General features: G+C 40.9%; 1 protein-coding gene across 3 annotated transcripts in view; it reads left to right on the forward strand.

The window, feature by feature from the left end:
• The window catches only part of LOC138760287 (uncharacterized), a 104,319-nt gene that overhangs the window by 18,742 nt on the left and 59,157 nt on the right, over positions 1-26,420 (forward strand). For 2 of the 3 annotated variants that reach the window (XM_069930657.1, XM_069930655.1), the window contains exon 2: positions 451-813. The exons of the other annotated variant lie outside the window; for it this stretch is intronic. In XM_069930657.1, the coding sequence (XP_069786758.1) occupies positions 451-813 (363 nt within the window). The remainder of the gene's footprint in view (positions 1-450; positions 814-26,420) is intronic. 3 annotated transcript variants of the gene reach the window in all.

A 26,420-nucleotide genomic window follows, 5' to 3' on the forward strand; every position in this document is an offset into this window, starting at 1 on the left:
GTACATGGAACACAAGAGAGGGCCTACTGCGGACCTCCACCACCTCAAATGACAGAAGGAGAAGACAACAAAATGAACTGACTCAGTAAAATTTCTTGTTTATTTTTATTAACTGACAACATTGTTTAACGGGTTTAATGTATCTTATAGATTGAACTTTAAATAAATGGGAAGGGGAGGGGTGAGGGAGGGGGGAAAAAGGGGAGAAAATGACACTGTATATATTCAAGAGAAAAAATATTTTGGTCAGTATGGTTTATAGTGTGAAAAATGAAAAAAATTAAAAAAAATAACTGAGCTCGGGGGCAGACAGCAGCCCTGCAAAGTGATTCGAAGGTGCAGAATATTCCGAAATATCGAGGAGGTTTTATGGAGCCTTTGGTTTGAAATTATTATCATTATCCTGTGGTTCCTCCTCTGTTCTGATCTCTGGTTCCTTCCCACCAACAGGTCTGAAAGCAACTACAGAGCTAATCCAATCCCCAGCGGCCATGAAGGTGCGTGAAGGTCACACGGTTCAGATACGATGTGTCCTGAACAGCACCAATGTGAAGGTCACTGTGGAGAAATCTGATGTACACTGGTACAACTCACCTGATAAACTAACACAACGAGGAATAGTACTTAGTCTTTACACCGATGGCCATGTTTACAGGAAATGGGGCTTCTCCAAGCGATTTCAGCTTTCCAGGGATATGGCCCACAACAGCTACGTACTGACCATCAATAACGTGATGGTTAAGGACTCTGATAATTACATCTGTGGCATCTGGGGCACACTCTTTGGAATGGGAACCAAGCTGAATGTGACCAGTAAGTACTCTACCTCAGGGAAAACACGAGAGTCTGCATACACCGTGGATGAATTAAAAACACAATGTTGGAGGAACTCAGCAGGTCAAACAGTGTCCTTTATGTAGCAAAGATATAGAAACATAGAAAGATAGAAGATAGGAGCAGGAGTAGGTCATTCGACCCTTCGAGCCTGCTCCGCCATTCAACGAGATCATGGCTGATCTTAAAGTTCAGTACCCCGTCCCTGCCTTCTAACTAACGTGATACACTATTAATACTTTCCAAAGACTGGAAGTTGCCAGACCACAGGCTATAGACAATACTTTCCTTCTTCTATTATATCCTAATTTCATCTTCTAAAGCAGGAGCTGCGATATCCCAAATTTCTATCTCTTTAATCCAACAAATCAAACTGTGTTGCTGTTATTTTATGTAGTTTTAATTCATGGATTACACAGATAAACATTTTTCATAGTTTCGCATTAAAACTTTCATAACGATGAATCACAAAACGTTTACTGTATAAAGATACAAAAAATATAAAAAGCTTCAAAGAGATAAAATTTGAAGAAACATTTCACATGCTCACATTTCCTTCACATCTCACAGAATAATGAGCAAATTATTAGTCTGGGCAGATATTGCAACATGTTACAACTAAGAGTTAAAAACACCATATTTTAACCTTTACATTCCGATCCCTAATTATTATAATACACATTAATAGCTAATCTATATTCATTACTATGTACAATGTAAATATGTAAGTATAAGATTAGAAATCTAGACTTTCAACTTCCTGTAGAAGACATTTTAATCCGCACTTGCTGAACAAAACCTTTCTTGTCTGGAACTGTGTTCCCAATTCTCACCAGCAACCAAGAATTTCTTGGTGCAGAATCGTTCATGATAATTACAATATCTCCACATACAAAATTAAATTTAGCTTTAGACCATTATTGTCATTCTTGTAATAACAAAAGATATTCTTTAATCCATCTTTTCCAAAATAAATCTGAATTAAATTGCACTTGTTTCCATCTGTGTCTCTCATAAAAATTTTTTGAAATTGACCTTTTTTTTCATGTATATGTCGAACAATCAAATCAGAAACATGAAATTCTTTAGCTAATATAATTGGATGTTTCACTTCTTCTGACATTATTGCTTTTTCCAATCTTCCTCCTACTCTCAATACATCATTTCCCAGAATAGGATTCACCTTGTAAACATGACTTGTTTTCGTAATATTCAGATTCTTTAATTTTGATATCTCGTTATCAAAGCCTCTTTCTGACCAAAATGAATTATTTCCAATTCAGCATTTGCCAGCTCGTCAACTGTTAGGGAACAGCTCTTTTGAGTCTTCAGATTATCTTTCTTGATACGATTTAAAAGCATAGTTTTAACCTCAGAATCCATGCCACTGCCTTTATATAAAAAAAAACCATGAAGAGTGATTGCAAATTAATTAAGTGATCGGAGCATTTTCATTAGATATTTGAATAGTATTAACATTAATGTTTTGCATTTCTGGATCATCCATAGAAATTATTTTTAATTCTTCCAGATTTTGAAGCCATTCTGCTTGAGATGGCGAAAGAAATTGAGGACCGGACACCCATATATTGGCTCATGAAGCTATGTCAGCTGGATTATCTAATGTTTTAATATATCTCCATTGATTAGCTTGCAAAACCTTCTGAATCTCATTAATTCTGTTGGTCACAAAGATACTAAACCTTGTGGTTTTGTTATTAATGTATTTAAGCACTGATGTACCATCAGTCCAAAACATAGAGTCTGTTAACTCCATCTGTAAATCTCTTCTTAACACAGTCTCCATTTTGCTCGCCGTAGTAGCGGCCGTCAATTCCATTCAAGGTGTGGTGATTGGCTTTAATGGAGCCGTTCTGGCTTTTTCCATTACAATCCACAATCTACTCGCTCTTGGTTATTTCTCAGTTTGTAACTGGCAGTTACAAAAGCACCTTCGCTTGCATCAATAAAGTGGTGTAACTGAGCAAATGTGGCAACTCCAAAGTCTGTTGGTTTAAACCATCTGTTGACTTCAACAATTTCTAACATCTCAATCCTATTTATCCAATCGTGTGTGATGGATTCTGGTATAGTTTCATCCCATCCAAATATCCTTCAGCACAATTCTTCGAGAATTTTCTTGGCTATTAATATTCCCAAAGGATGGTATATTGAGCATATAATTGAAAGAATTCTTCTTCTTGTTCAAGGCAATTCTTTCAAAACAATTTTGAATTTGGAAACATCAGATTGAACACCCCATTGTGCCCCCAGAATTCGTTCAACAGGTAGAACATCACAATCCAAGTCCAGATGTTTTATCTCCTTTGCTCTTTCTGCCTCAGGAATAACGGCCAACACATCTCGACTGTTGCAAATCCATTTCGTAAGGAAGAAACCTCCTTTATTACAGATCTCCTTTAACTCATGATAAAGATTTATTGCTCCTTTTTGTGAAACCACTGAAGTGAGATGATCATCAACATAGAAATTATTTTTATAGTTTGAGAATGAAATTGCTCTTCTTCATCTTCAGCACATTTCCTGACACCAAATTTGCACAATTCGGTGATGAAGTTGCTCCCAATAGACAGACTATCATTCTGTATTCAATCATATCTTAACTTGAAATAGAAGAAATACAGGGGATATTAAAAAAAAACTACTGAACAATAAAACACTGGGAGAGGATGGACTCCCAATAGAATTCTATAAAACATTAAAAGACTTATTAATTTCTCCTCTCTTGGAAGTAATGAACCAGATTCATGCCAGATTCATGCAAAACAGCAATAATTACAGTAATACCAAAGATGGGGAAAGATCCACTAACACCAGCATAATATAGACCAATATCTCTACTTAACACAGATTATAAGATAATAGCTAAACTATTGGCAAACAGATTGGCCAACTGTGTACCAAAAATAGTAAAACTAGACCAAACTGGATTTATTAAAAAAAGATGAACAATGGACAATATCTGTAAATTCATTAACTTAATCCATGCAGTACAAGGAAACAAAACTCCAACAGTAGCAGTTGCTTTAGATGCAGAGAAAGCCTTTGACAGAGTAGAATGGAATTAGTTATTCAAAGTACTACAAAAATTCAACCTACCTGAGAAATATATTAATTGGATTAAAGCATTTTATAAGGGACCATTGGCGAAAGTGACAGTAAATGGATATATATCAAAACAATTTAACTTAAGCAGATCAACAAGGCAGGGATGTCCACTATCTCCCTCACTATTCGCATTAGCTATAAAACCACTAGCACAACTGATAAGAACAGAAAATAAAATAAGAGGGATAAAAATATAAGAGAAGGAATATAAAGTCAGTCTATTTGCAGATTACGTTATAATATACTTAACAGAACCAGAATAGGAACAGGAGTAGGCCAAAAATGGCCCATCGAGCCTGCTCCGCCATTCAATACGATCATGGCTGATCTAATTTATGACCTAACTCCACCTACCTGCCTTCTCCCCATATCCGCTAATTCTTCTATCATGCACAAGCCCTCCCAAGTCCCTCTGCACAACCACATGCTGGAGTTTTTCACCCTTTAAATCATATTCAGCTCTTTTATTTTTCTTGCCAAAGTGGATCACCTCACACTGACTAACATTGTACTCCATCTGCCAGACCTTTGCCCACTCATCCAGCTTAACTCGATCCCTCTGCAGACTCTCCACATCCTCATTACAATTTGCTCTTCCACTCAATTTGGTGTCATCTGCAAACTTGGCTACACCACATTTTGTCCCCTCCTCCAAGTCATCAATGTAAATGATGAACAGTTGTGGGCCTAACACCGACCCCTGCGGCACCCCACTTACCACTCTCTGCCCACCTGAAAAACTCCCATTTATCCCGACTCTCTGCCTCCTGTCAGACAACCAATTTTCAATCCAGGCCAATAGACTTCCCCGGACTTCACTTTCCTGTAATTTACTGAGAAGTCTCTTGTGCGGCACCTTATCAAACGCTTTCTGGAAATCCAAATAGACAACATCAACCTGTTCCCCTCTATCCACCACACCCATTATATCCTCAAAGAATCCTAACAAGTTTGTCAAACAAGATCTTCCCTTTCTAAAACCATGCTGCGTCTGCCTGATTGAACCCTTACCTTCCAAAAGTTTCACTCGTTCATCTTTAATGACGGCTTCAAGCATTTTTCCAACTACAGATGTCAAGCTAATTGGCCGATAATTTCCAGTCTTCTGTCTACATCCCTTCTTAAAAAGTGGCGTGACATTTGCTGTCTTCCAGTCTGCCGGGACCTGCCCAGAATCCAAGGAATTTTGGTCTATGACCACCAATGCATCAACTCTAACTTCTGCCATTTCCTTCAGAACCCTTGGATGCATATCATCAGGACCAGGTGATCTGTCTGGCTTTAGTCCCATTAGCTTCTCCATCACTACTTCCTTTGTAACAACTATTTTATCAAGGCCCTCTCCAACATTCGCTTCCTTAACTCCGCACTTGGGCATGCTGGACGTGTCTTCCACCGTGAAGACTGACAAAATATTTGTTCAATGCCTCAGCCATTTCCTCATATTTTGCTACCAGTTTTCCTTTCTCATCCTCCAAGGGTCCTATGTTAACTCTGGCCACCCTCTTCCATTTTATATCTTTATAAAATTTTTTGCTTTCTGTTTTTATATTTTGTGCCAATTGACTTTCATAATCCTTTTTCCCATTTCTTATTACCCGCTTTGTTGTCTCTTAGAATTTTCCCAATCTTCCAGTTTCCCACTGCTCTTTGCAGCTTTGTACACCTGCACCTTCAATTTTATACTCTCCTTTATTTCCTTTGTTAACCACGGTTGATTTTTCCCTCCCTTCTGCCCCTTTTTCTGACCGGAATATATTTTTGTTGCGCATTACAAAATATTTCTTTGAAAATCTTCCACTGTTCCTCAACTGTTTCATCAATGAGCCTGTGCTCCCAGTCCACTCTGCCCAATTCCTCCCTCATCCTATGGTCGTCACCCCTGTTTAAGGATAATCTATTCGTTTTAGATCTAACTCTTTCCCCTTCCATCTGAATGAGAAATTCAATCATACTGTGATCGCTATTTCCCAGATGCTCTCTGACTATTACATCATTTACTCTCCCTATCTCATTGCACAACACGAGATCCAGGAGAGCATTTTCTCTTGTGGGTTCCTTAACCTGCTGCTCAAGGAAGCCATCGCGGATGCATTCTATGAAGTCCTCTTCCAGACTCCCATGACCAACTTGATTTTCCCAATCTATGCGGAAGTTAAAGTCCCCCATGACAACTGCCGTATCATTATTACATGCCTCACTTATCTCTCTATTTATTTCCTGTGCCACTAAACTATTGTTATTTGGTGGGCGATAGATAACACCCACCAATAATTTTTTCCCTTTGTTATTCTTTATCTCTACCCAAATGGACTCAACATTATGCTCTTTAGATCTTACATCATCCCTCACTACTGCCTGGAGCTCCTCTTTGATTAAGAGTGCAACTCCACCTCCCTTACCATCCTGTCGATCTCTTTGCACCACCTGATACCCTTGAAAGTTTAATTCCCATTTAGGGTCACCTTGTAGCCATGTTTCCGTGATGGTGACCCAGTCATAGGCATGGGTACCAATTTGCGCCTCAAGTTTACTAACCTTATTTCTACATGCAATTTGGGCATGTGAGAAAGTGGAAAAATTTTGGGAAGATCTAAACCCGATATTAAATAAAATCACAATAAACAACATCCCAAAAAATCCAGAGATCTTTCTTCTAAGTAATATAAGTAAAGAACTAGGTCTCGATTTGGGTGGAGCACAAAAAAGATTTATTATGATAGCCTTAGCTGTAGCAAAAAAAATGTATAATATCAACTTGGAAATCAGAGGAGAGCCTGAGAATACAGAAATGGTACATGGAAATGAATAAATGTATTCCATTAGAAAAAATATCATATAATTTAAAAAATAACATCACATTATTCGAACAAATATGGGAACCGTACATGAAATACAATAGAGAAATCCTACCACGGACCTCCACTGCCTAAAATGACAGAAGGAGAAGAGAACGAAATGAACTGACCCAGTGTGTAAAAGTACAAGATAAAAATGTTTTTTTTATATTGAGTGACGACATTGTTTAACGGGTTTAATGTATCTTATAGATTGAACTTTGAATAAATGGGGAAGGGGGGGTTGAGGGAGGGAGGAAAGGAAGGGAGGTAAAGGGGAGAAAATGACACTATATATTCAAGAGAAAAATGTCTGTATATATTTTGGTCAGTATGGTTTATAGTGTGAACATTTAAAAAAAAAAAAAAATCCTGTCTTTACTGTAATCGCCATTAGGCCTTTTATATAATTATTTAAAAATCACGATCTTCTGATGGTCCTTTCACTTGATGAACCATCGCTTCAATATCTGCAGTAATTACAATAGGCGCTTTACAGAATCCTATCAGACGCCTATTAAAGTACTGGTTTACATTGGACCTTTTAGAAGATGAGAATCAAATGACACTCCTTGAAATGATGCTCCACCATCAAATACTACACGTAGTGTCTCCTTTTGTGGATGTTTAACTCCATGATGAGGTAAATGCCATTTTCTACCATCTTTACATTCCAAGATACCTTCAGATACCTTTTCTTCGTATCCCTTGGTTATCATGTCCAACATGACGTTTGTATAATCCAAATGAAAGGTAGAATTTCTTTTGAATTTTCTCTTCAAATTCAGCACACACTATTCTGCAATTATTTTATTATCTGGCATGCAGATTTCCCTTTCCTTCAAGGGTAATACTATACAGTAATGACCATCAACACGTTTCACAGAATTTGAAATTAAATCCAGAAACAGCTTGTCCTCCTTCAAAGGTTCTTGAATAACTGTGAGATATTCAGGAAAATCAATTTTAAACTGTTGTTCCCACAGATCATAAAGTTTCCCAACTAAAATTCTGTGGACATTCATATTCAACGACCCCCTGATCATTATTCATTTTTCCTCCTAATGGTCCATGAATTGTCCATCCAAACAATGTTCTCATGGCATAAGGTCCATCATTTTGACTCCTTCTGAGGTTTGAGAGCTTTGGGTGCATCTAATCCAATTAACATCTCGATCTTGGAATCAATCTTAGGCAAGAGAACGTCTTTTAGATGATCCCACTGTTTGATATCATCCTGATAGGGAATATTCTCCTTATTCACGGGCACAGTCTTCTGAGTATATACACTTGGAAGATCCCAAAATTCATTGCTATTTGATCCAGCAATCTGTGAATCTGCAACTATATTAGTTTCAATGTTCCTTTCATCATTCACTCTCTTCAGTAAGATCTTTGATCTTTTTCCATGAAGATTAAGTTTATTCATTCATTCAACAGTACAAAATGATGTAGTACTCCCTGGATGAAGAAATGTGTAGGTCTTCAGTATGAAGATCACCTTTTTAGCTTTAACCTGCACAGGAACTATTGAGAGGGCTTTGTCGCCAGCCCCAGTGAGACAGTTTGTCTGAACCAAAGCTGAAGCATCCTCTTTGACTGTGTCTTTAGCCTTGGATTCAGATTGTTTGACTTCCTTCTCAACTTTACTTCATTGAGTATGCAGTAAACTTGGGATGTTTTAAACTGCATATATCACAACTGGGTCGCTTATTACAAGTTTTGCTGATGTGTCCTTTACACAAGCAACCAGAACATTTTCCATTCTTCTTTAAAAAGATTAATTTCTCATTATATTATCTTTTCTCCAATTGTGAATATCTTTCTGAAGCATGTCTATCTTTGCCTTACAACCAGATTCCCCGAACAGTCTGATCTTACTTCTCCTTTGCTTCATTGTTCTTTCCTGTGCTTGTATCTGATATCGCCTCAAACCGTGCATCTTGGCGCCTCACAGTTTGGCGGGCAGCAACCTCCTTTGAAGAAGACCGCAGAGCCTACCTCACTGACAAAAGGCAAAGGAGGAAAAACCCAACACCCAACCCCAACCCACCAATTTTCCCCTGCAACCGCTGCAATCGTGTCTGCCTGTCCCGCATTGGACTTGTCAGCCACAAACGAGCCTGCAGCTGACGTGGACTTTTTACCCCCTCCATAAATCTTCGTCCGCGAAGCCAAGCCAAGCCATCTGACATAACAATAAAGAAGGTCCTTCCCTTTGGTTTCTGTTGAGACGATGACTCAGTCTTCTTTACATCTTTTGGAACTATTGAAATATCCTTAATATTTACAATTACTGATGCAGTGTTTACATGCACATGCCATTCCAAAAAATGTACAGCATTTCTGGGAGGAATCTTAAACTCTGCAACTTTGGTTCTCCAAAAATCCTTCAGCTTATAAGGCAATTTATTTATCATAATTATATCAACCATATAGCAATTTACAGTAAGGAAACAGGCCATATCGGCCCTTTTATTCCACACTGATTTTCGTAAAACTCCACTAGTTCCACTATATTGGATAAATATTGGGAGGAATTTGGTAAAATTAGAGTAGGTTACATACATACACACATTTTGAAACAGATCTTATTTGAAAGACTGAAGAATTCATGTTCAAGAACATTGCAGGATCTTTGGAGACTTTTATGCACATTTCAGAAGTAGGTGCTAATTGAAATGATGTCATGAAATGAATAGACCATTGTTTGGAATTGGAGACAGGCTAGATGGTGTTAGGTCTGCTTTGTTCATGAATGAGTGAGACAAACACCAGACTGAGTCGAAATCAGGGTTCTTTGTTCTTTATTACCGGATTGTAACACTTGCGACTAACAAAGTTAGTCGGAGAATGCATTCTGCCGTTATCAGCAAAATGGTGATTTTTTATACCCTTGGATATGTGCTTAGAACATCATCATATCATTACTTGTCCAATGACTAAAACTGTTGCTATCCTTTCCCTGCTAGCTTCCTGCCTCTCAATCCATCAATGTCTCTCTTATCTTGTAAGTACAAGGATGCATTCACATCTTGTTACAGCCCTGTACATTCCCATCTCATGATGTTTTACCTAACAGGAGTACAAGGACACCTCCCCTTCTTGTTACTGCCCTGTACAGGGTAACTCCCTACACATTCCCATCTCATGATGTTTTACCTTACAATGGTTGGATAACTACAAGGCCTCTGACCTTTCTGCAAAGTGCTCACGGAAAGGTCAACCCTGGGGTTTGTTTACCTAAGACAACAGTTTGACCAAGAGAGGAGAACTCCTGTGTTTGCTGAAGTAGGTGGGGTTTTTTTACAAGAGAGAGAGTTACATAGGCTTTCTGGCAGTCTCAGTTGGAGAGAGAGAGAGAAGACAAGTTCAAGAAGTTCACTTAGCTAGTGCTTGTGACATTGGAAGCAGCTGAACAGTGCAAGCCAGGAAGCTGATTGGAAACAGAAAACTCCAGAGCAGTGGATGGCTGGAAGAGCTATCTGTCTGATGTTTCTCTTGGAATAAGTGGAGAAGAAAAGAACTCTGTGATAGCCTGTAAGAAAGAGGTTACCATCTGGAGAACCCTGATGGGGCAAGTTCCATCAGAAAGACATTGAGGTGAATAATGGTGGTACCTCAGTTGTGGAAATCCTGGACAACAAATCTATCTATGGAAACCCTACAAGAACCTTCCTGAGCGGTAAACATTTACCTTTCGAGCACCAAAGCCTGGTGAACTTCATACATGTTAAATTCAGTGCACAGTATAAGAATTGCCTGGAACCAGAGAATTTGAAACAAGGCGAAGTGAGATTTAAGTGTGAACCAAAAAACTTATCTTAAATATTTACACACATTACATACACGTGCACTTAGAATTAGAAGGGGGTTAATTTGGGTTAGTTACGTATTTTCATGTTTAAAGTTAATTAAAAATAATTTTTGTTTTAAAAACTACTTGTCTTTGTGACTGTCTATTGCTGCTGGGTTTTGGGGTCCTTTGGGCACGTAACACCACCTACCCAGTCCCTTGCCCATAACCCTCCTAACCCCTCACATCCATGTACTCATCTAATCTCCTCTTTAATTACAGAATTACCCTGCCACAACTACTTCTTCTGGAGTTCATTCCACTCAGCCACGACTCTCTGAGTGAAGAAGCATCCTCGTATATTACTTCTAAAGTTTTGCCCCCTGACCCTTAACTTATGACCCCTTGTTCCAGTCTCTCCCACTCTCAGGGGAAGGACCCTATTCACATCTACTCTATCTATTCCCTTCATAATGTTAAATACCTCTATCAAATCCTCTCTCAACCTTCTACGGTCCAATGAGTAAAGTCCCAGTCTACTCAATCTTTCTCCGTATTCAAGATACTGCAATCCAGGCAGCATTTTCGTAAACCTTCTTTGTACCCTCTCAACCTTATTTATATCCTTCCTATAACTTTGAGAATAGAACTGCAACAAACTTGGCCTCACCAATGCCTTAAACAGTCTCAACATCACCTCCCAGCTCCTATATTCTATGCTATGATTTAGAATACCAAAAGCCTTCTTCACCACCCTATCTACATGGGAATCCACCTTCAAGGAATGCTGAACCATTATTCTAAGATCTCTCTGTCCCTCTTCTTTCCTCAATCCCCTCCCCTTCACTGCAAACGTCCTATTTTGGTTATTCTTCCCAAAATGAAGCACCTCACACTTATCTACATTAAACTCCATCTTCCACCTTTCCGCCCGTCTTTCCAAAGAGTTCAAATCCTTCTGTAATCCATGAAAACCCTCCTCACTATCCACAACTCCCCCTATTTTTGTATTGTCTGCATTTTTATTCACCCAATTTACCACTCTGTCATCCAAATTATTAATATAAATGATGAACAACAAAGGACCCAACACTGATTCCTGTGGCACACCGCTCATCACCGGCCTCCATCCTGATGGACAATTGTCCACCATAAATCACTGGTGCCCATCTTCCAGCCATCGTTGAACCCATCTGACTATCTCTATATTAATCTCTAGAGACTGAACCATCCTCACTAACTTTTCACGTGGAACTTTATCAAAACCCTTACTAAAATCCACATATACCATGCCAGCTGCTCTACCTTCATCAACCTTTCTGGTCACCTCTTCAAAAAATTCAACAAGATTCGTTAAAAATGACTTTCCCCTCACAAACCCATTTTGGGTGTCCCTGATCAATCCATGCCTATCCAGATATTTATACATATTATCCCTAAGAATTCCTTCCATTAGTTCCTCCACCACCGATGTCAAACCTAATGGTCGATAATTGCTTGGCCTAAACCTTGTGCCCTTTGGAATCATGGAATCATGTTTGCAACCCGCTAATCCCACGGCACCACCCCCTCCTCCAGTGACTGTTGAAAAATCACTGTCAGCGCCTCCACTATTTCCTCCCTGACTTCCCTTAAGGTCCTGGGAAAAATCCCATCAGGACCAGGAGACTTACCTACCTTTATATACCCCAGAAGTTCTAAAATCCCCTCTTTACTAATCCCTATCTTTTCCATAACTAACCTTTTGCCTCACTTATGCTACACAATTCAATATCTCTTTCCCTCATCAACACCAATGAGAAGAATGTATTCAGTATCTCTCCCATCACATATGGTTCTTCACACATTCCTCTGCTCTGATTTCCAGTGGACCTATTCTATCCTTGAGGTGAATGCAGAAAATGGATTTTGAACTGGTTCTGGAGGTGTAGAACCTTGGGTTGTAAGTGATGGTATTGTTGGGAATCCTTGGGTTGTAAGTGATTCTCCAGCAACATGAAGAGACATCAATGGTTGCGTATGACCAACTCCCATGGTCATTCTCCTTTCAGGAAGATCCATATATTGTGCACTCTGGAGAGATTGAATGTCATAGCCCTTTCCATTGGATTGGTCATTGTCATGTGAGAACTAGCAGTGACACCATTGGGTCTTTGCTCGAGTCTAATTATTTCTTGTGGCTACGTTACCCATGGCTCTGCTGGAAGGTGAGATGTGAGCCCCTCGGGTTGGTCACTTTGAATGACAAATCTTGCAGAAGCCTGAGCTAATAGCACATTGTTCCTCAAGCTCTAGTCTTTTCTTTTATCTGTTCAATAATCTTTTCTGTTCCTCACTCATCATTTTCTGTTCCTCACTCACCATTTGTATCTTCAGTTATTGACGTAATTTGTACCCCCTTATCCTCTAAATCATATCTTTTCTCCAAACACTATTGTTGGGCTCAGACAGTAGACATGTCTGCTTGTGCCTTAACTGGCATAGCTGATCTGCTTGAAGCATGTGAAGTTGTACTTGCTCGAGATGCCTTTGAAGACTTTGAAGATCTTCCCTAACCTTGGAAATACTATCATCAAGATTACATTTGAACTTTTAGTTACCGCTGAATGAGTCTCTATCTTCAACATTTCACTTGGTACAGCATCAACGGGACTGAGCAATGTACATTCATCTGTTCCTGTTCCATTAACCTTGAATCCAATGCTGTTACTGAGTCCTCTTCTTGCTTGCTAGTTGAAGCTGCTTCTTCTTCGGCTACTGGCTCCAACCTCCTGCCAAGCATTGTTGGTCCACCTTGCTGGTTCAACTCAAGATCACACAATTCTTTGAGAGGAGCTGTTTGTTCAAGGTCTTTAGTCTGACAAGCCTTCTTCTTATCTATCTTGGGATCTTCATGTTGCAGCCTGGCTTCTCCTGGTTCCTGGGAACTGTAAATGAATGTTCTATCTTACTTGGTCCCTTTAAGAGAGTTGCCGCTGGCTGAATTGACTCTGTGGTTCTGCACACAAGCTTTCTTAGCTGGATGTTTTCTGTTTCTCAGAACCTATTCTGGGCTTCCTGCCAATTCTGCTACTAAAGCTCTGGCTTATCCTTGTCAAGGTCACAGGTGTCAGGCCAGACCTCAGCTCAATTTCAAACTGCAAAATTCACAGACATGTTCCCAAAGACTTCTGGAATATTCTACTATCACAGCGTGGATATCTCTTGACTTTAAATCAAATGGTTAATTCTTTTTTATAATTTTTGCAAGCCTTTCTTCCAAATTTCACAATTAAATTTTTCTTTGAATCAAAATATAGATGACACTTTCCTTATTCTAATATTTCCCAATTCCAAAGTATCATCTTCCAAAGAGTGAGGTCTGATATCCTGAATTTTGATCTCGTTAATCCAATAAATCCAACTCTGTGGCTTTTAATTCATTGATAGAACATAAAATTTTGCATAAATTCACATTAAGACTTTCATAATGATGAATAACAAATACTATACGATGATACAAAAGATATAAAAAGCTTTGAAGAAATACACAAGCTTTAATGAGATACATAAACGTATTTGAAGAGATACAAATTCAAAGAAAAAAATTCTCGTCCTCACACTTGGTTCAAATCTGGATGAATAATGAGCAAGTGGTTAGCCTGTGTGGATATTATGACAACATCATAGTTTACCATGGTAACACGACAAATAATAGTTCTCTGAAAGAGACAGGCACAAAATTAACTAAGAATCAAAAAACTCAAGGTTTTAACCTTTACACAGGCTTCCGTTCACTGAAGACTGAACATGCACTCATGTTTCTGGCCTGATTCCAGAGTTCATTCTGAAGGAGGGACTTGGGCATAACCACCTTTATTAGGGAATTGCAAGGGGAGGAGTAACAGGGTGAGACACCAGGGAGGCAGGCCAGCCCAACACAGAGGCAGTAAAAATGGAACAATAACATTGCTGTGGTATCACCACATCATGTATAATGCTTGAGCTCTTGGAAGGGTTAAAATATATCTGCTATATACAGTATCATATTTGACCTGCTGACTTTCTCCAGCATTGTGCTTTTACTTGGACCCATCAAACATTACAGTCCAGAAACAGCCCCCTTTGGCCCTTATAGTTGGTGCTGAACAATTTTTTGGCCTAGTCTCAATGGCCTGCACCCATTCCATATCCACCCCCCCCACCCCACTCCCATCCACGTACCTGTCCAAATTTTTCTTAAATATTAAAATTGAGCCCACAATCACCACTGCAGCTGGCAGCTCGTTCCACACTCCCTCCACTCTCTGTGTGAAGAAGTTTTCCCTCATGTTCCCCAAATACTTTCCCTTTTCACCCTTACCCCATGTCCTCTGGTTTGGATCTCACCCACCCTCAGGGGAAAATCCCGATCTACGTTTATTCTGTATATCCCCCTCATAATTTTAAATACCTTGATCAAATCTCCCCACATTCTTTTACACTCCAGGGAATAAAGTCTAAACCTGTTCAACCTTTTCCTGTAACTCAGTTCCTGAAGTCCAGGCAACATCCTAGTAAATCTTCTCTGCACTCTTTCTATCTTATCGATATCTTTCCTGTAAAATGACCAAAACTGCACACACTACTCCAAATTTGACCTCACCAGTGTCTTATACAACTTTACAATAACATCCCAACTCCTGGACTCAATATTTGATTTATGAAGGCCCATATGCCAAAGGGTCTCTTGACAACCCGATCGAACTGTGACACACTTTCGGGGAATTAAATTCTTTACATCAGTTCTATTTCCAGTCATGTTCCTGTGTGAACGTCTCATCAGTTTCTTTCTTAAGAAAGAAATTAGAAAGGCCAAAAAAAGACACGAAGAGGCTTTGGCAGACAGAGTAAAAATAAATCCAAAGGGTTTCTATAAGTACATTAAAAGTAAAAGATTAGTGAGAGATAAAATTGGACCCCTTGTAGATAGCGAGGGTCGGTTGAGTGAGAAGTCTGAGGAAATGGGGGAAATTTTGAATGATTTCTTTGCCTCGGTATTCACTAGGGAAAAAAATATTGAACCAGTTGGAGTAAAGAAAAATAGGGGAGAGGTCATGAAGCATATAAGGATAACCGAGGAGGTAGTGATGGCTGTGTTGAAAAAGATAAAGGTGGATAAATCTCCGGGACTGGACAAAATATTCCCAAGGACACTCAGGGAGGGTATTGGCAAGTGGGGCCATTAACAGAGATATTTAGGATGTCACTGGCCACAGGGGTGGTGCCAAAGGATTGGAGGGTGGCGCATGTGGTTCCGCTGTTTAAGAAAGGGTCCAAATGTAAACCTGGGAATTATAGGCCCGTGAGTCTGACGTCTGTGGTGGGCAAGTTGATGGAAAGTGTTCTGAGGGATGGTATTTACAAATATTTGGAGGTACAGGGATTGATAGGGAGTAATCCGCATGGTTTTGTCAGGGGTAGATCATGCTTAACAAACCTTATAGAGTTTTTCGAGGGGGTTACAAAAAAGGTTGATGAAGGGAAAGCTGTGGATGTTGTCTATTTAGATTTTAGTAAAGCTTTTGACAAAGTTCCCCATAGGAGGTTAGGAAAAAAGGTGGAGGCATTAGGTATAGATAAGGAGGTAGTGAAATGGATTCAGCAGTGGTTGGATGGGAGGTGCCAGAGAGTAGTGGTAGAAAATTGTTTGTCTAATTGGAGGCCGGTGACTAGTGGAGTTCCTCAGGGATCAGTCCTGGGTCCACTATTGTTTGTTATATATATTAACGATCTGGATGTAGGGGTGGAGAATTGGATAAGCAAGTTTGCGGATGACACAAAGATTGGTGGTGTTGTGGACAGTGAGGTAGATTACCGTAGATTAAAAGGTGATTTAGGAAGGCTGGAGGTGTGGGCTGAGAAATGGCTGATGGAATTTAATACAGATAAGTGTGAGGTGTTACATTTTGGAAAGGCAAATCTAAATAGGTCATATGCATTAAATGGTAGACAATTGAGGAGTGCAGAGCAACAAAGGGATTTAGGAGTGATGGTAAATAGTACCCTCAAGGCTGATACTCAGGTAGATGGTGTGGTGAAGAAGGCATTTGGAATGTTGGCCTTCATAAATTGGAGTATTGAATTCAAGAGTAGGGAGGTTATGATGAAATTGTACAAGGCATTGGTGAGGCCAAATTTGGAGTACTGTGTACAGTTTTGGTCACCAAATTATAGGAAAGATATAAACAAAATAGAGAGAGTGCAGAGAAGGTTCACGAGAATGTTGACAGGATTTCAGGGTCTGAGTTACAGGGAAAGGTTGTGGAGACTGGGGCTTTTTTCTCTGGAGCGTAGAAGATTGAGAGGGGACTTGATAGAGGTGTTTAAGATTTTAAAAGGGACAGAAAGAGTAAATGTGGATAGGCTTTTTCAATTAAGAAAGGGGGAGATCAAACTAGAGGACATGGTTTAAGATTGAAGGGGGAAAATTATAAGGGGAACATGAGGGGAAATTTCTTTACGCAGAGGGTGGTGGGGATGTGGAATGAGCTTCCGGCAGACGTGGTCGAGGTGGGATGATTGGTTACATTTAAGGAAAAACTGGATCGTTACATGGATAGGAGGGGACTAGAGGGGTATGGACCGGGTGCTGGTCAGTGGGACTAGGAGGGTGGGGATTTGCTACGGCATGGACTAGTAGGGCTGAACTGGCCTGTTCTGTGCTGTAAGTGGTTATATGGTTATATGGTTATAGTAATGGGGATACCATGTTTAACAAGAATATCTGCATACCTGGGGTCAAGGGCCTTACACGAATGTGCTGGAGAAACTCAACGAAACGCAATGGCAGCACTGACGCTGGAGATGATCCATTTCCCCACTCAGCCCCACTGCCTGGCCTTCTCTCCGTAGCCTTTGATGCCCTGGCTAATCAAGAACCTATCAATCTTTGCCTTAAATACTCCCAATGACCCAGCCTCCACAACCCCCTGTGACAACAAATTCCACAGATTCACCTCCCTCTGGATAAAGAAATTCTTCAGCATCTCTGTTCTAAGTGGACACATAACATAACATAACATAACATAACATAACAATTACAGCACGGAAACAGGACATTAGGCCCTTCTAGTCCGCACCGGACCAAACACCCCTTTCTAGTCCCACCTCCCTGCACAATGCCCATAACCCTCCATCTTCTTCTCATCCATATACCTGTCCAACCTTTTCTTAAATAATACAATTGACTCCGCCGCCACTATTTCTCCCGGAAGATCATTCCACACAGCTACCACTCTCTGAGTAAAGAAGTTCCCCCTCATGTTACCTCTAAACCTCTGCCCCTTAATTCTTAACTCATGTCCTCTTGTTTTAATCTTTCCTCCTCTTAACGGAAATAGTCTATCCACATCCACTCTGTCTATCCCTTTCATAATCTTAAATACTTCTATCAAATCCCCTCTCAACCTTCTACGCTCCAAAGAATAAAGACCCAATCTGTCCAATCTCTCCCCATACTCCAGATGCTTAAACCCAGGCAACATTCTGGTAAACCTTCTCTGCACTCTCTCCACTCTGTTTATATCCTTCCTATAATTAGGCGACCAGAACTGCACACAGAACTCCAAATTAGGCCGCACCAACGTCTTATACAATCTCAACATCACCTCCCAACTCCTATATTCCATGCAATGATTGATAAAGGCCAGCATACTAAAAGCCTTCTTCACCACCCTATTCACGTGAGTTTCTACCTTCAGGGAACGATGTACCGTCACTCCTAAATCTTTCTGCTCTTCTGTATTCCTCAATGCTCTCCCATTTACCACGTATGTCCTATTCTGATTCTTCTTACCAAAATGAAGCACCTCACATTTATCAGCATTAAATTCCATCTGCCATTTTTCAGCCCACTTTTCTAAGCAGCCCAAATCCCTCTGCAATCCTAGAAAACCTTCTTCATTATCCACTATTCCACCTATCTTAGTATCGTCTGCATATTTACTAATCCAATTCACCACCTCATCATCTAGATCATTAATGTATATAACGAACAACAATGGGCCCAATACAGATCCTTGAGGCACACCACTGGTCACCGGCCTCCAACCTGACAGACAATTATCCACTACCACTCTCTGGCCTCTCCCTTTCAGCCAATGTTCAATCCATTTGACTATCTCAAAATTTATACCTAAAGACTGCACCTTCCTAACTAACCTTCCATGTGGTACCTTATCGAAGGCCTTACTGAAGTCCACATAGACAACATCCACTGCGCTACCCTCATCCACATTCCTAGTCACCTCTTCAAAAATTCAATCAGATTGGTCAAACATGACCTTCCTCCCACAAATCCATGTTGAGTGCTCCTGATCAGACCCTGTCTATCCAGATGTTTATAAGTACTATCTCTAAGAATTTTCTCCATTAATTTACCTACCACAGACGTCAAACTTACAGGCCGATAGTTGCCAGGCTTCCTCCTTGAACCCTTTTTAAATAACGGAACCACATGCGCAATGCGCCAATCCTCCGGCACTATCCCCATATCTAATGACATTCGAAAAATTACCGCCAGAGCCTCTGCTATTTCCTCCTTCACTTCTCTCAATGTCCTGGGGAAGATCCCGTCTGGTCCCGGAGACTTATCCATCTTTATATTCTTCAAAAGCCTTAAAACTACACCTTTTGTAATCTCTATATTCCCCATATTTACCCAATTTGCTTTTTTTATCCCACATCTCCCAATATCCTTCTCCTTAGTGAATACTGAAGAAAAGAAACTGTTCAATATCTCCCCCATTTCTCTAGGTTCCACACACAGTTTTCCACTCTGATTTTCTAAGGGAACAATTTTGTCTCTAGCTTTCCTCTTAACATTAACATATTTGTAGAACTCTTTTGGATTAGTTTTCACCCTGCTTGCCATAGTTTTCTCGTACCTTCTTTTAGCTTTCCTAATTCCTCTCTTAAGATTCCTCTTACATTCAATGTATCTTTCAAACATCTCCTTAACTCCATGCTTCTTATATCTAATGTACGCCTCCCTTTTTCTTCGAACCAAGTTTCCAATATTCCTTGAAAACCACGGCTCTCTCAAACCTTTTGCCCCTCCTTTTAACCTAACAGGAACATAAAGCTTTTGCACTCTCAAAATCTGATCTTTAAAAGACTTCCATCTCTCTACTACATCCTGCCCATAAAACAAATTGTCCCAATGCACACCCTGCAAGTCCTTTCGCATCTCCTCAAATCTAGCTTTTCCCCAATCAAAAACCTCAATCCTTGGCCCTGATTTCTCTCTTTCCATAATGACATTGAAGCTGATGGCATTATGATCACTGGACCCGAAGTGCTCGCCAACACTAACCTCCGTCACTTGACCCATCCCATTTGCCAACAGTAGATCTAACACTGCTCCTTCTCTGGTCGGCACCTCTACATATTGTTGTAAAAAACTATCTTGCACACATTTCACAAACTCTAACCCATCCATTCCTTTCACAGAATGTGTTTCCCAATCTATATGTGGAAAATTAAAATCTCCCATAATTACAACCCTGTGCTTATCACAAATATCTACTATCTCCCTACAGATTTGCTCCTCTAGGTCTCGGTCCCCTCCGGGTGGTCTATAATACACCCCTACAAGTGTAACCTCTCCTTTCCTACTCCTCAGTTCCACCCAAATAGCCTCCGTGGATGTGCCCTCTAATCTATCCTTCCTAGGCTCCGCTGTAATATTTTCCCTGACAAGCAATGCAACCCCACCTCCTCTTGCCCCTCCGACTCTATCACACCTAAAACAACGAAACCCAGGGATATTCAGTTGCCAATCACATCCCTCCTGCAACCATGTCTCACTAATCGCTAACACATCATACTTCCAAGTATCAATCCACACCTTCAGCTCATCCACCTTTTTTACAATACTCCTGGCATTAAAATATATGAATTTCAGGGATTTCCCATTTTTTAATCCCTGTTTTCCCTCATCTTTAAGAACAACATTATTTACTTTTCCTGACAATTGCCCTTCATCTTCTTCCAGAGCATTTCCCTTCTCTATCACCTGCCCATCCATATTCAAATACTTACTACAAACTTTCATTGTTTCCATTCTAACCTTCTCCTTACTGCTCTGTACTATTTTGTTCCCTCCCCCCAACCATTCTAGTTTAAAGGATCCTGAGTAGCCCTAGCAAATACCTCTGCCAGGATTCTGGTCCCCCTGGGATTTAAGTGTTACCCGTCCTTACTGTACAGGTCACATCTCCCCCAAAAAAGGTCCCAGTTATCCAGAAACTTAAAACCCTGCCCCTTACTCCACCCCTCCACCTCATTCTATTTCTATTCACACTGTCACGTGGCACAGGGAGTAATCCAGTGATTACCCCCTTTGCGGTCCTTCTTTTTAACTCCCTACCTAACTGCCTGTACTCACTTTTTAGGACCTCTTCTCTATTTCTCCCTATGTCATTGGTACCTACATGTACCACGACCTCTGGCTCCTGTCCCTCCCACTTTAGGATATCCGGGACACGAGCAGCAACATCCCGGACCCTGGCACCAGGGAGGCAAACCACCATCCGGTTCTCCTTGCTGCGTCCGCAGAATCCCCTATCCGTCCTCTTAACTATGGAGTCTCCTAGCACAATTGCCCTCCTCTTCCTTTCCCTCCCTTTCTGAGCTACAATCTTGATGTTGTGCCCTCTTTTCCTAGACTCTCCCACCGTGGGAAACAACTTTTCTACATCTACTCTGTCCAAATTTCAAAATGTTTCAATGAGATCCCCCCTCATTCTCCTAAATTCCAACGAGTCCAGGCCAAGAGCTGTCAAAAGCTCCTCATTTGATATCCCTTTCATTCCCGGAACCATCCTTGCGATGGGACAAATGCAGAGATGATGATTCCTTCACTGAGGCAGAGTCTGGAATTGAGAGATTGCCATGTAAATTCAAGTTTATTGTCATCGTCTTGTACAGCCCGGAGAAACAGCGTTCTCTGGTCCTCGGTGCAAAACACCCAGGCACACACCCAGACAAATCCCACATACAGACACATAATATATGTGCAGGCAAGTATTTCCTCTCTACCAATCAATCACATTGTTTTGTACATATGAGCATCTCGGAGGGTCAGGGCGAGAGGTTCCTTTGGTCGTTCGGCGATCTCCCTGCCCGTGGGAAGAGGCTGATCCTCAGACTTATGGCACTGGCTCTGATCTTCCTGGATCTTTTCCCCAACGGGAGCAGCTGAAAGATGCTGCATGTGGGGTGGAAGGGGTCCTTATTGATTCTGCACACCCTCTTCACACAACAATCCCAAGAGATCACGTCGATGGTGGGGAGGGAGTGATCCTCTCTGCCGCTCTCGTGGTCCTATGGATTGATCTCCGACCCAATGGTCGACATATTTGCTCCTCTGATTCATTTGACTTACTCGAGAACCTGTTATGCACTCCCATTGAGTACCTTTCTTGTTTCTCATGAAATTCATTGTTTCGAGGCAGCGTCACAGGGCAAACATTCATATAAACCACCTGACAACAATAAATAAAAATAGCACATGTAAAGTCAAAGTGAGGCAGCGAGTGGGGTTCATTGATCATTCAGGAATCTGATGGCGGAGGGGAAGAAGCTGTTCTTGTGCCACTGAGGGCTCGTCTTCAGGCTGCTGTACCTTTTCCCCAATGGTAGTAAAATGAAGAGGGTCATGGGGTGATTGAGACTAGAGGCTGTTTTTTTTAGACACAGTCTCATGTAAATGTCCTTGCTGGAGTGAAGTCTGTCACAGGCCAAGTTAACGACCCTTTGCAGTTTATTCTTGTCCTGAGAGTCGGCACCTCTATACCAGGCAATGATGCAACCAGCCTGAATGTTCTCCACAGTACAGGTGAAGAAGTTTACTAATTCTTCAGTGACATACCAAATCTCCCCAAACTTCTCACAAATTCTAGCCACTGGCGAGCCGCCTTTGTGATTGCATCAACCTGGAAGCTCCAGGACAGATTCTTGGAGACGTTGACACCCAGGAATTTGAAGTTCTTGATGTCCCCACAATAAGGACTGGGTCATGCTCTGAAGCTTATCCTTGGCCTCACGACGGCAATTGATTCCAGCACCTGGATTTCTTGTGCTTTTCTCTTAGTCCAAGACTTTACCTGTATGCATATGTTTTAAATTTAGACATTCAACATGGTAACAGACCCTTTCAGCCCATGAGTCCGTGCCGCTCATTACCATACAACCATATAACAATTACCGCACAGAAACAGGCCATTTCAGCCCTTCTCATCTGCACTGAACCAAGTCTTCTCCTCTAGTCTCACCTACCTGTACCTTGCCCATAACCCTCCAATCCCCTCTCATCCATATTCCTATCCAACTTTTCCTTAAATGAAAGAATTGCCTTTTCTGTGACCACCTCTTCTAGAAGGCCATTTCACTCAGCCTCCACTCTCTGAGTGAAGAAGTTCCCCCTCATGTTAGTTCTAAACCTTTGCCCCTAACTCTTAAATAGTGACGTCTTGTTTGATTCTCACCTTCCCTCAAGGAAAAGAGTCTATTCACATCTACTCAATCCCCCTCATAATTTTAAATACCTCTATCAATTCCACCCCCCCACCATCCCCAACCTTCTACGCTCCAATGAATAAAGACCCAGTCTACTCAATCTTTCTTTGTAATCTGGATTCTGAAATCCAGGCAACATTTTAGTAAATCTTCTCCACACCTTCTCTACCTTATTGATATACTTCCTATAATTTGGAGACCAGGATTAAACACAGAATTCCAAATTTGGCCTCACCAATGCCTTGAACAGTCTCAATATCACTTCCCAACTCCGATATTCTATGCTTTGATTTAGAAATGCCAACGTACCAAAAGCCTTCTTCACCACCCGATCCACATCAGATTTCACCTTCAAAGAATGATGATCCATTATTTCTAGATCTTTCTTTCCTTCTGCATTCTTCAATGCCCTCCCGTTTATGGCAAATGTCCTGTTTTGATTATTCTCAGTATTAAACACCATCCACCATCTTTCAGCCCACTCTTCTACGCCATCCAAATCCTTCTACAATCTTTGAAAACCTACTTCACTATCCACAACTCCACCTATCTTTGTATCGTCCGCGTATTTACTAATCAAGTTACCTTTCCATCATCCAAATCATTACTGTAAATGACAAATAACAAGGGACCCAACACCGATCCCTGCGGCACACTGCTCGTCACCGGCTTCCATCCTGACAGACAGTTATCCACTGTGACTTTCTGGCATCTACTTTCTAGCCACTGTTGAACGCATTGATTATCTCAAGATTAATATTTAGTGCCTGAACCTCCTTATTAACCTACCTTGTGGAACCTTATCGAAGGTCTTACTGAAGTCCATATAGTCAACATCGACTGCTCTACCCTCATCAACCTTTCTAGTCACCTCCTCAAAAAATTCAACGTTTTCTCAAACATGACCTTCCTCGCACAAACCCATGTTGGAGCAGCAGCAGGTAATAAATAGTGGCCATGGTAACAATTGTAGAGAGGGTGAGAGGCAGAAAGTTAAATGTGGAAGATCTCTGAGGTGCATTTATTTGAATGCAAGGAGTGTGGTAAATAAATGGATGATCTGATGGTGTGGATTGACACGTGGCCTTATGATGTGAGAGCAATTAGTGAGACATGGTTGAAGGAAGGTTGTGACTGGCGGTTAAATATTCCGGGATTTCACAGCTTTAGACATGACAGGATTGGTGGGGTATGAGGGGGAGGTGTGGCGTTGTTTGTCAGGGAAGATATTACAGCGGAGCTGAGGCAAGATAAACTCGAGGACAAATCGCGTGAGGAGGTGAGACTACAAATATAGGGGTATATTATAGGCTGCCAAAAGAGGATAGGGAACTGGAAGAGCAAATGTGCAGGGAAATAGCTGAAATGTGTAGTAGAAACAGGGTTGTGATAGTTGGGGATTTCAATTTGCCGAACATTGATTGGGAAACACAATCAGTGAGAGGGCAGGATGGCTTAGACTTTCTACAGTGTGTTCAGCATTGCTTTTTAAGCAGTATGTTGAAGTGCATACCAGAGGGGAGGCAGTGTTGGATCTATTGTTAGGTAACAGAATAGGGCAGGTGACGGAAGTGTGCATTGGTGAGAACTTTGGGTCCAGTGATCATGGGCATGTTAGCTTCAACTTAAATATGGAAAGGGATAGGTCAGGTCTGAGGATGAAGGTCTTCAAGAGGGGGAAGGCCAGATTTGAAGAAATGAGAAGGGATTTGCAGAAATTGTATGGGCTGATCTTTTTTCTGGAAAGGATGTAGAGGGGATTTGGAGGGTATTTAAAGAAGAGATATTGAGAGTACAGGATCTTTAGGTGTCAGTTAGGTTGAAAAGCAAGGACAAAAGTTCAAGGCAACCGTGGTTTTCTGGAAAAATTAGGAAGGTGGTTTGGGATAAGAGAAGGGTATTTACTAAATTTAAGAAGCAAAAAATGGATAAGATGTATGGTTATTACATAGATTGCAGAAAAAACCTGAAGAAGGAAATTAGAAAGGCCAAAAGAAGGTATGAGGTGTCAATAGCTGATGAGGTAAAAGTGAATCCTAAGGGTTTGTACAGACATGTGAATACTAAAAGGAGGGTTAAGGATAGAATAGGACGGCTGGAAAATGAGAGCGGTGAACTGTGGGAGGAACCGTATCAGATGGGAGAGATATTAAACGATTTTTTCTCATCTGTGTTCAGGAAGGAAAAGGACATTGGATTGTGTGAGATAAGTGAGGCAAATGGCTCAGTTATGGAAAAGATTGGAATTAGTAAAGAGAGGGTTTTGGAGCTTCTAAGGTCAGTAAAAGTGGATAAGTCTCCTGATCCTGATGGGATTTTCCCCAGGACGTTAAGGGAGGTCAGGGAGCAAATAGTGGAGCCACTGTCAGTGGTTTTTCAACGATCACTGGAGGAGGGTGTTGTGCCGTGGGATTGGAGGGTTGCTAATGTAGTTCCCTTGTTTAAACAAGGCCCAAGGTGTTGGCCAAGTAATTATAGGTCTGTAAGCTTGACTTCAGAGGTAGGGAAAGTTATGGAGGGTATTCTTAGAGATGGTGTGTATAAATATCTAGATAAGCAGGGATTGATCAGGAACACCCAGCATGAGTTTGTGAAGGGGAAGTCATGTTTGACGAACCTTGTTGAGTTTTTCGAAGAAGTGACAAGGAAGGTGGATGAAGGTAGGGCAGTTGATGTTGTCTATCTGGATTTTAGCAAAGCTTTTGATAAGGTTTCACATGAAAGGTTAGTAAGGAAGGTTCAGTCACTAGGGATTAATAGAGAAATAGAAAGATGGGTTCAGGGGTGGCTGAAGGAGAGACAGCAGAGGGTCATGGTGGACAACTCTCTGTCAGGATGGAAGCCTGTGACGAGCGGCGTGCCTCAAGGATCGGTACTTGGTCCCCTGTTGTTCATAATTTATATTTGGATGATGGGGAGGTTAACTGGGTAAGTAAATACGTGGTGCGTAGCGAGGAAGGTTTTCAGGGATTACAGAGGGATTTGGTTTGTCTGGAGAGTTGGGCTGATGGAATTCAATGTAGATAAGTGTGAGGTGCTTCATTTTGGTAAAAATAATCTAAATATGTAGTAAAGGGGAGGACATTTGGGAATGCACAGAACAAAGAGATCTTGGAGTTATGGTGCAGTGTTCCTTGAAGGTGGATTCCCATGTTGACAGGGTAGTTAACATTTGGTATGTTAACCTTCATAAATTATAGCATAGAGTATAGGAGCTGGGAAGTGATGCTGCGAATGTTTAAAGTGTTGGTGAGGCCATGTTTGGAGTATTGTGTTCAGTTCTG

Source organism: Narcine bancroftii, chromosome 4, assembly GCF_036971445.1.
Source record: "Narcine bancroftii isolate sNarBan1 chromosome 4, sNarBan1.hap1, whole genome shotgun sequence".
In the NCBI taxonomy this organism is placed as follows: domain Eukaryota; kingdom Metazoa; phylum Chordata; class Chondrichthyes; order Torpediniformes; family Narcinidae; genus Narcine; species Narcine bancroftii.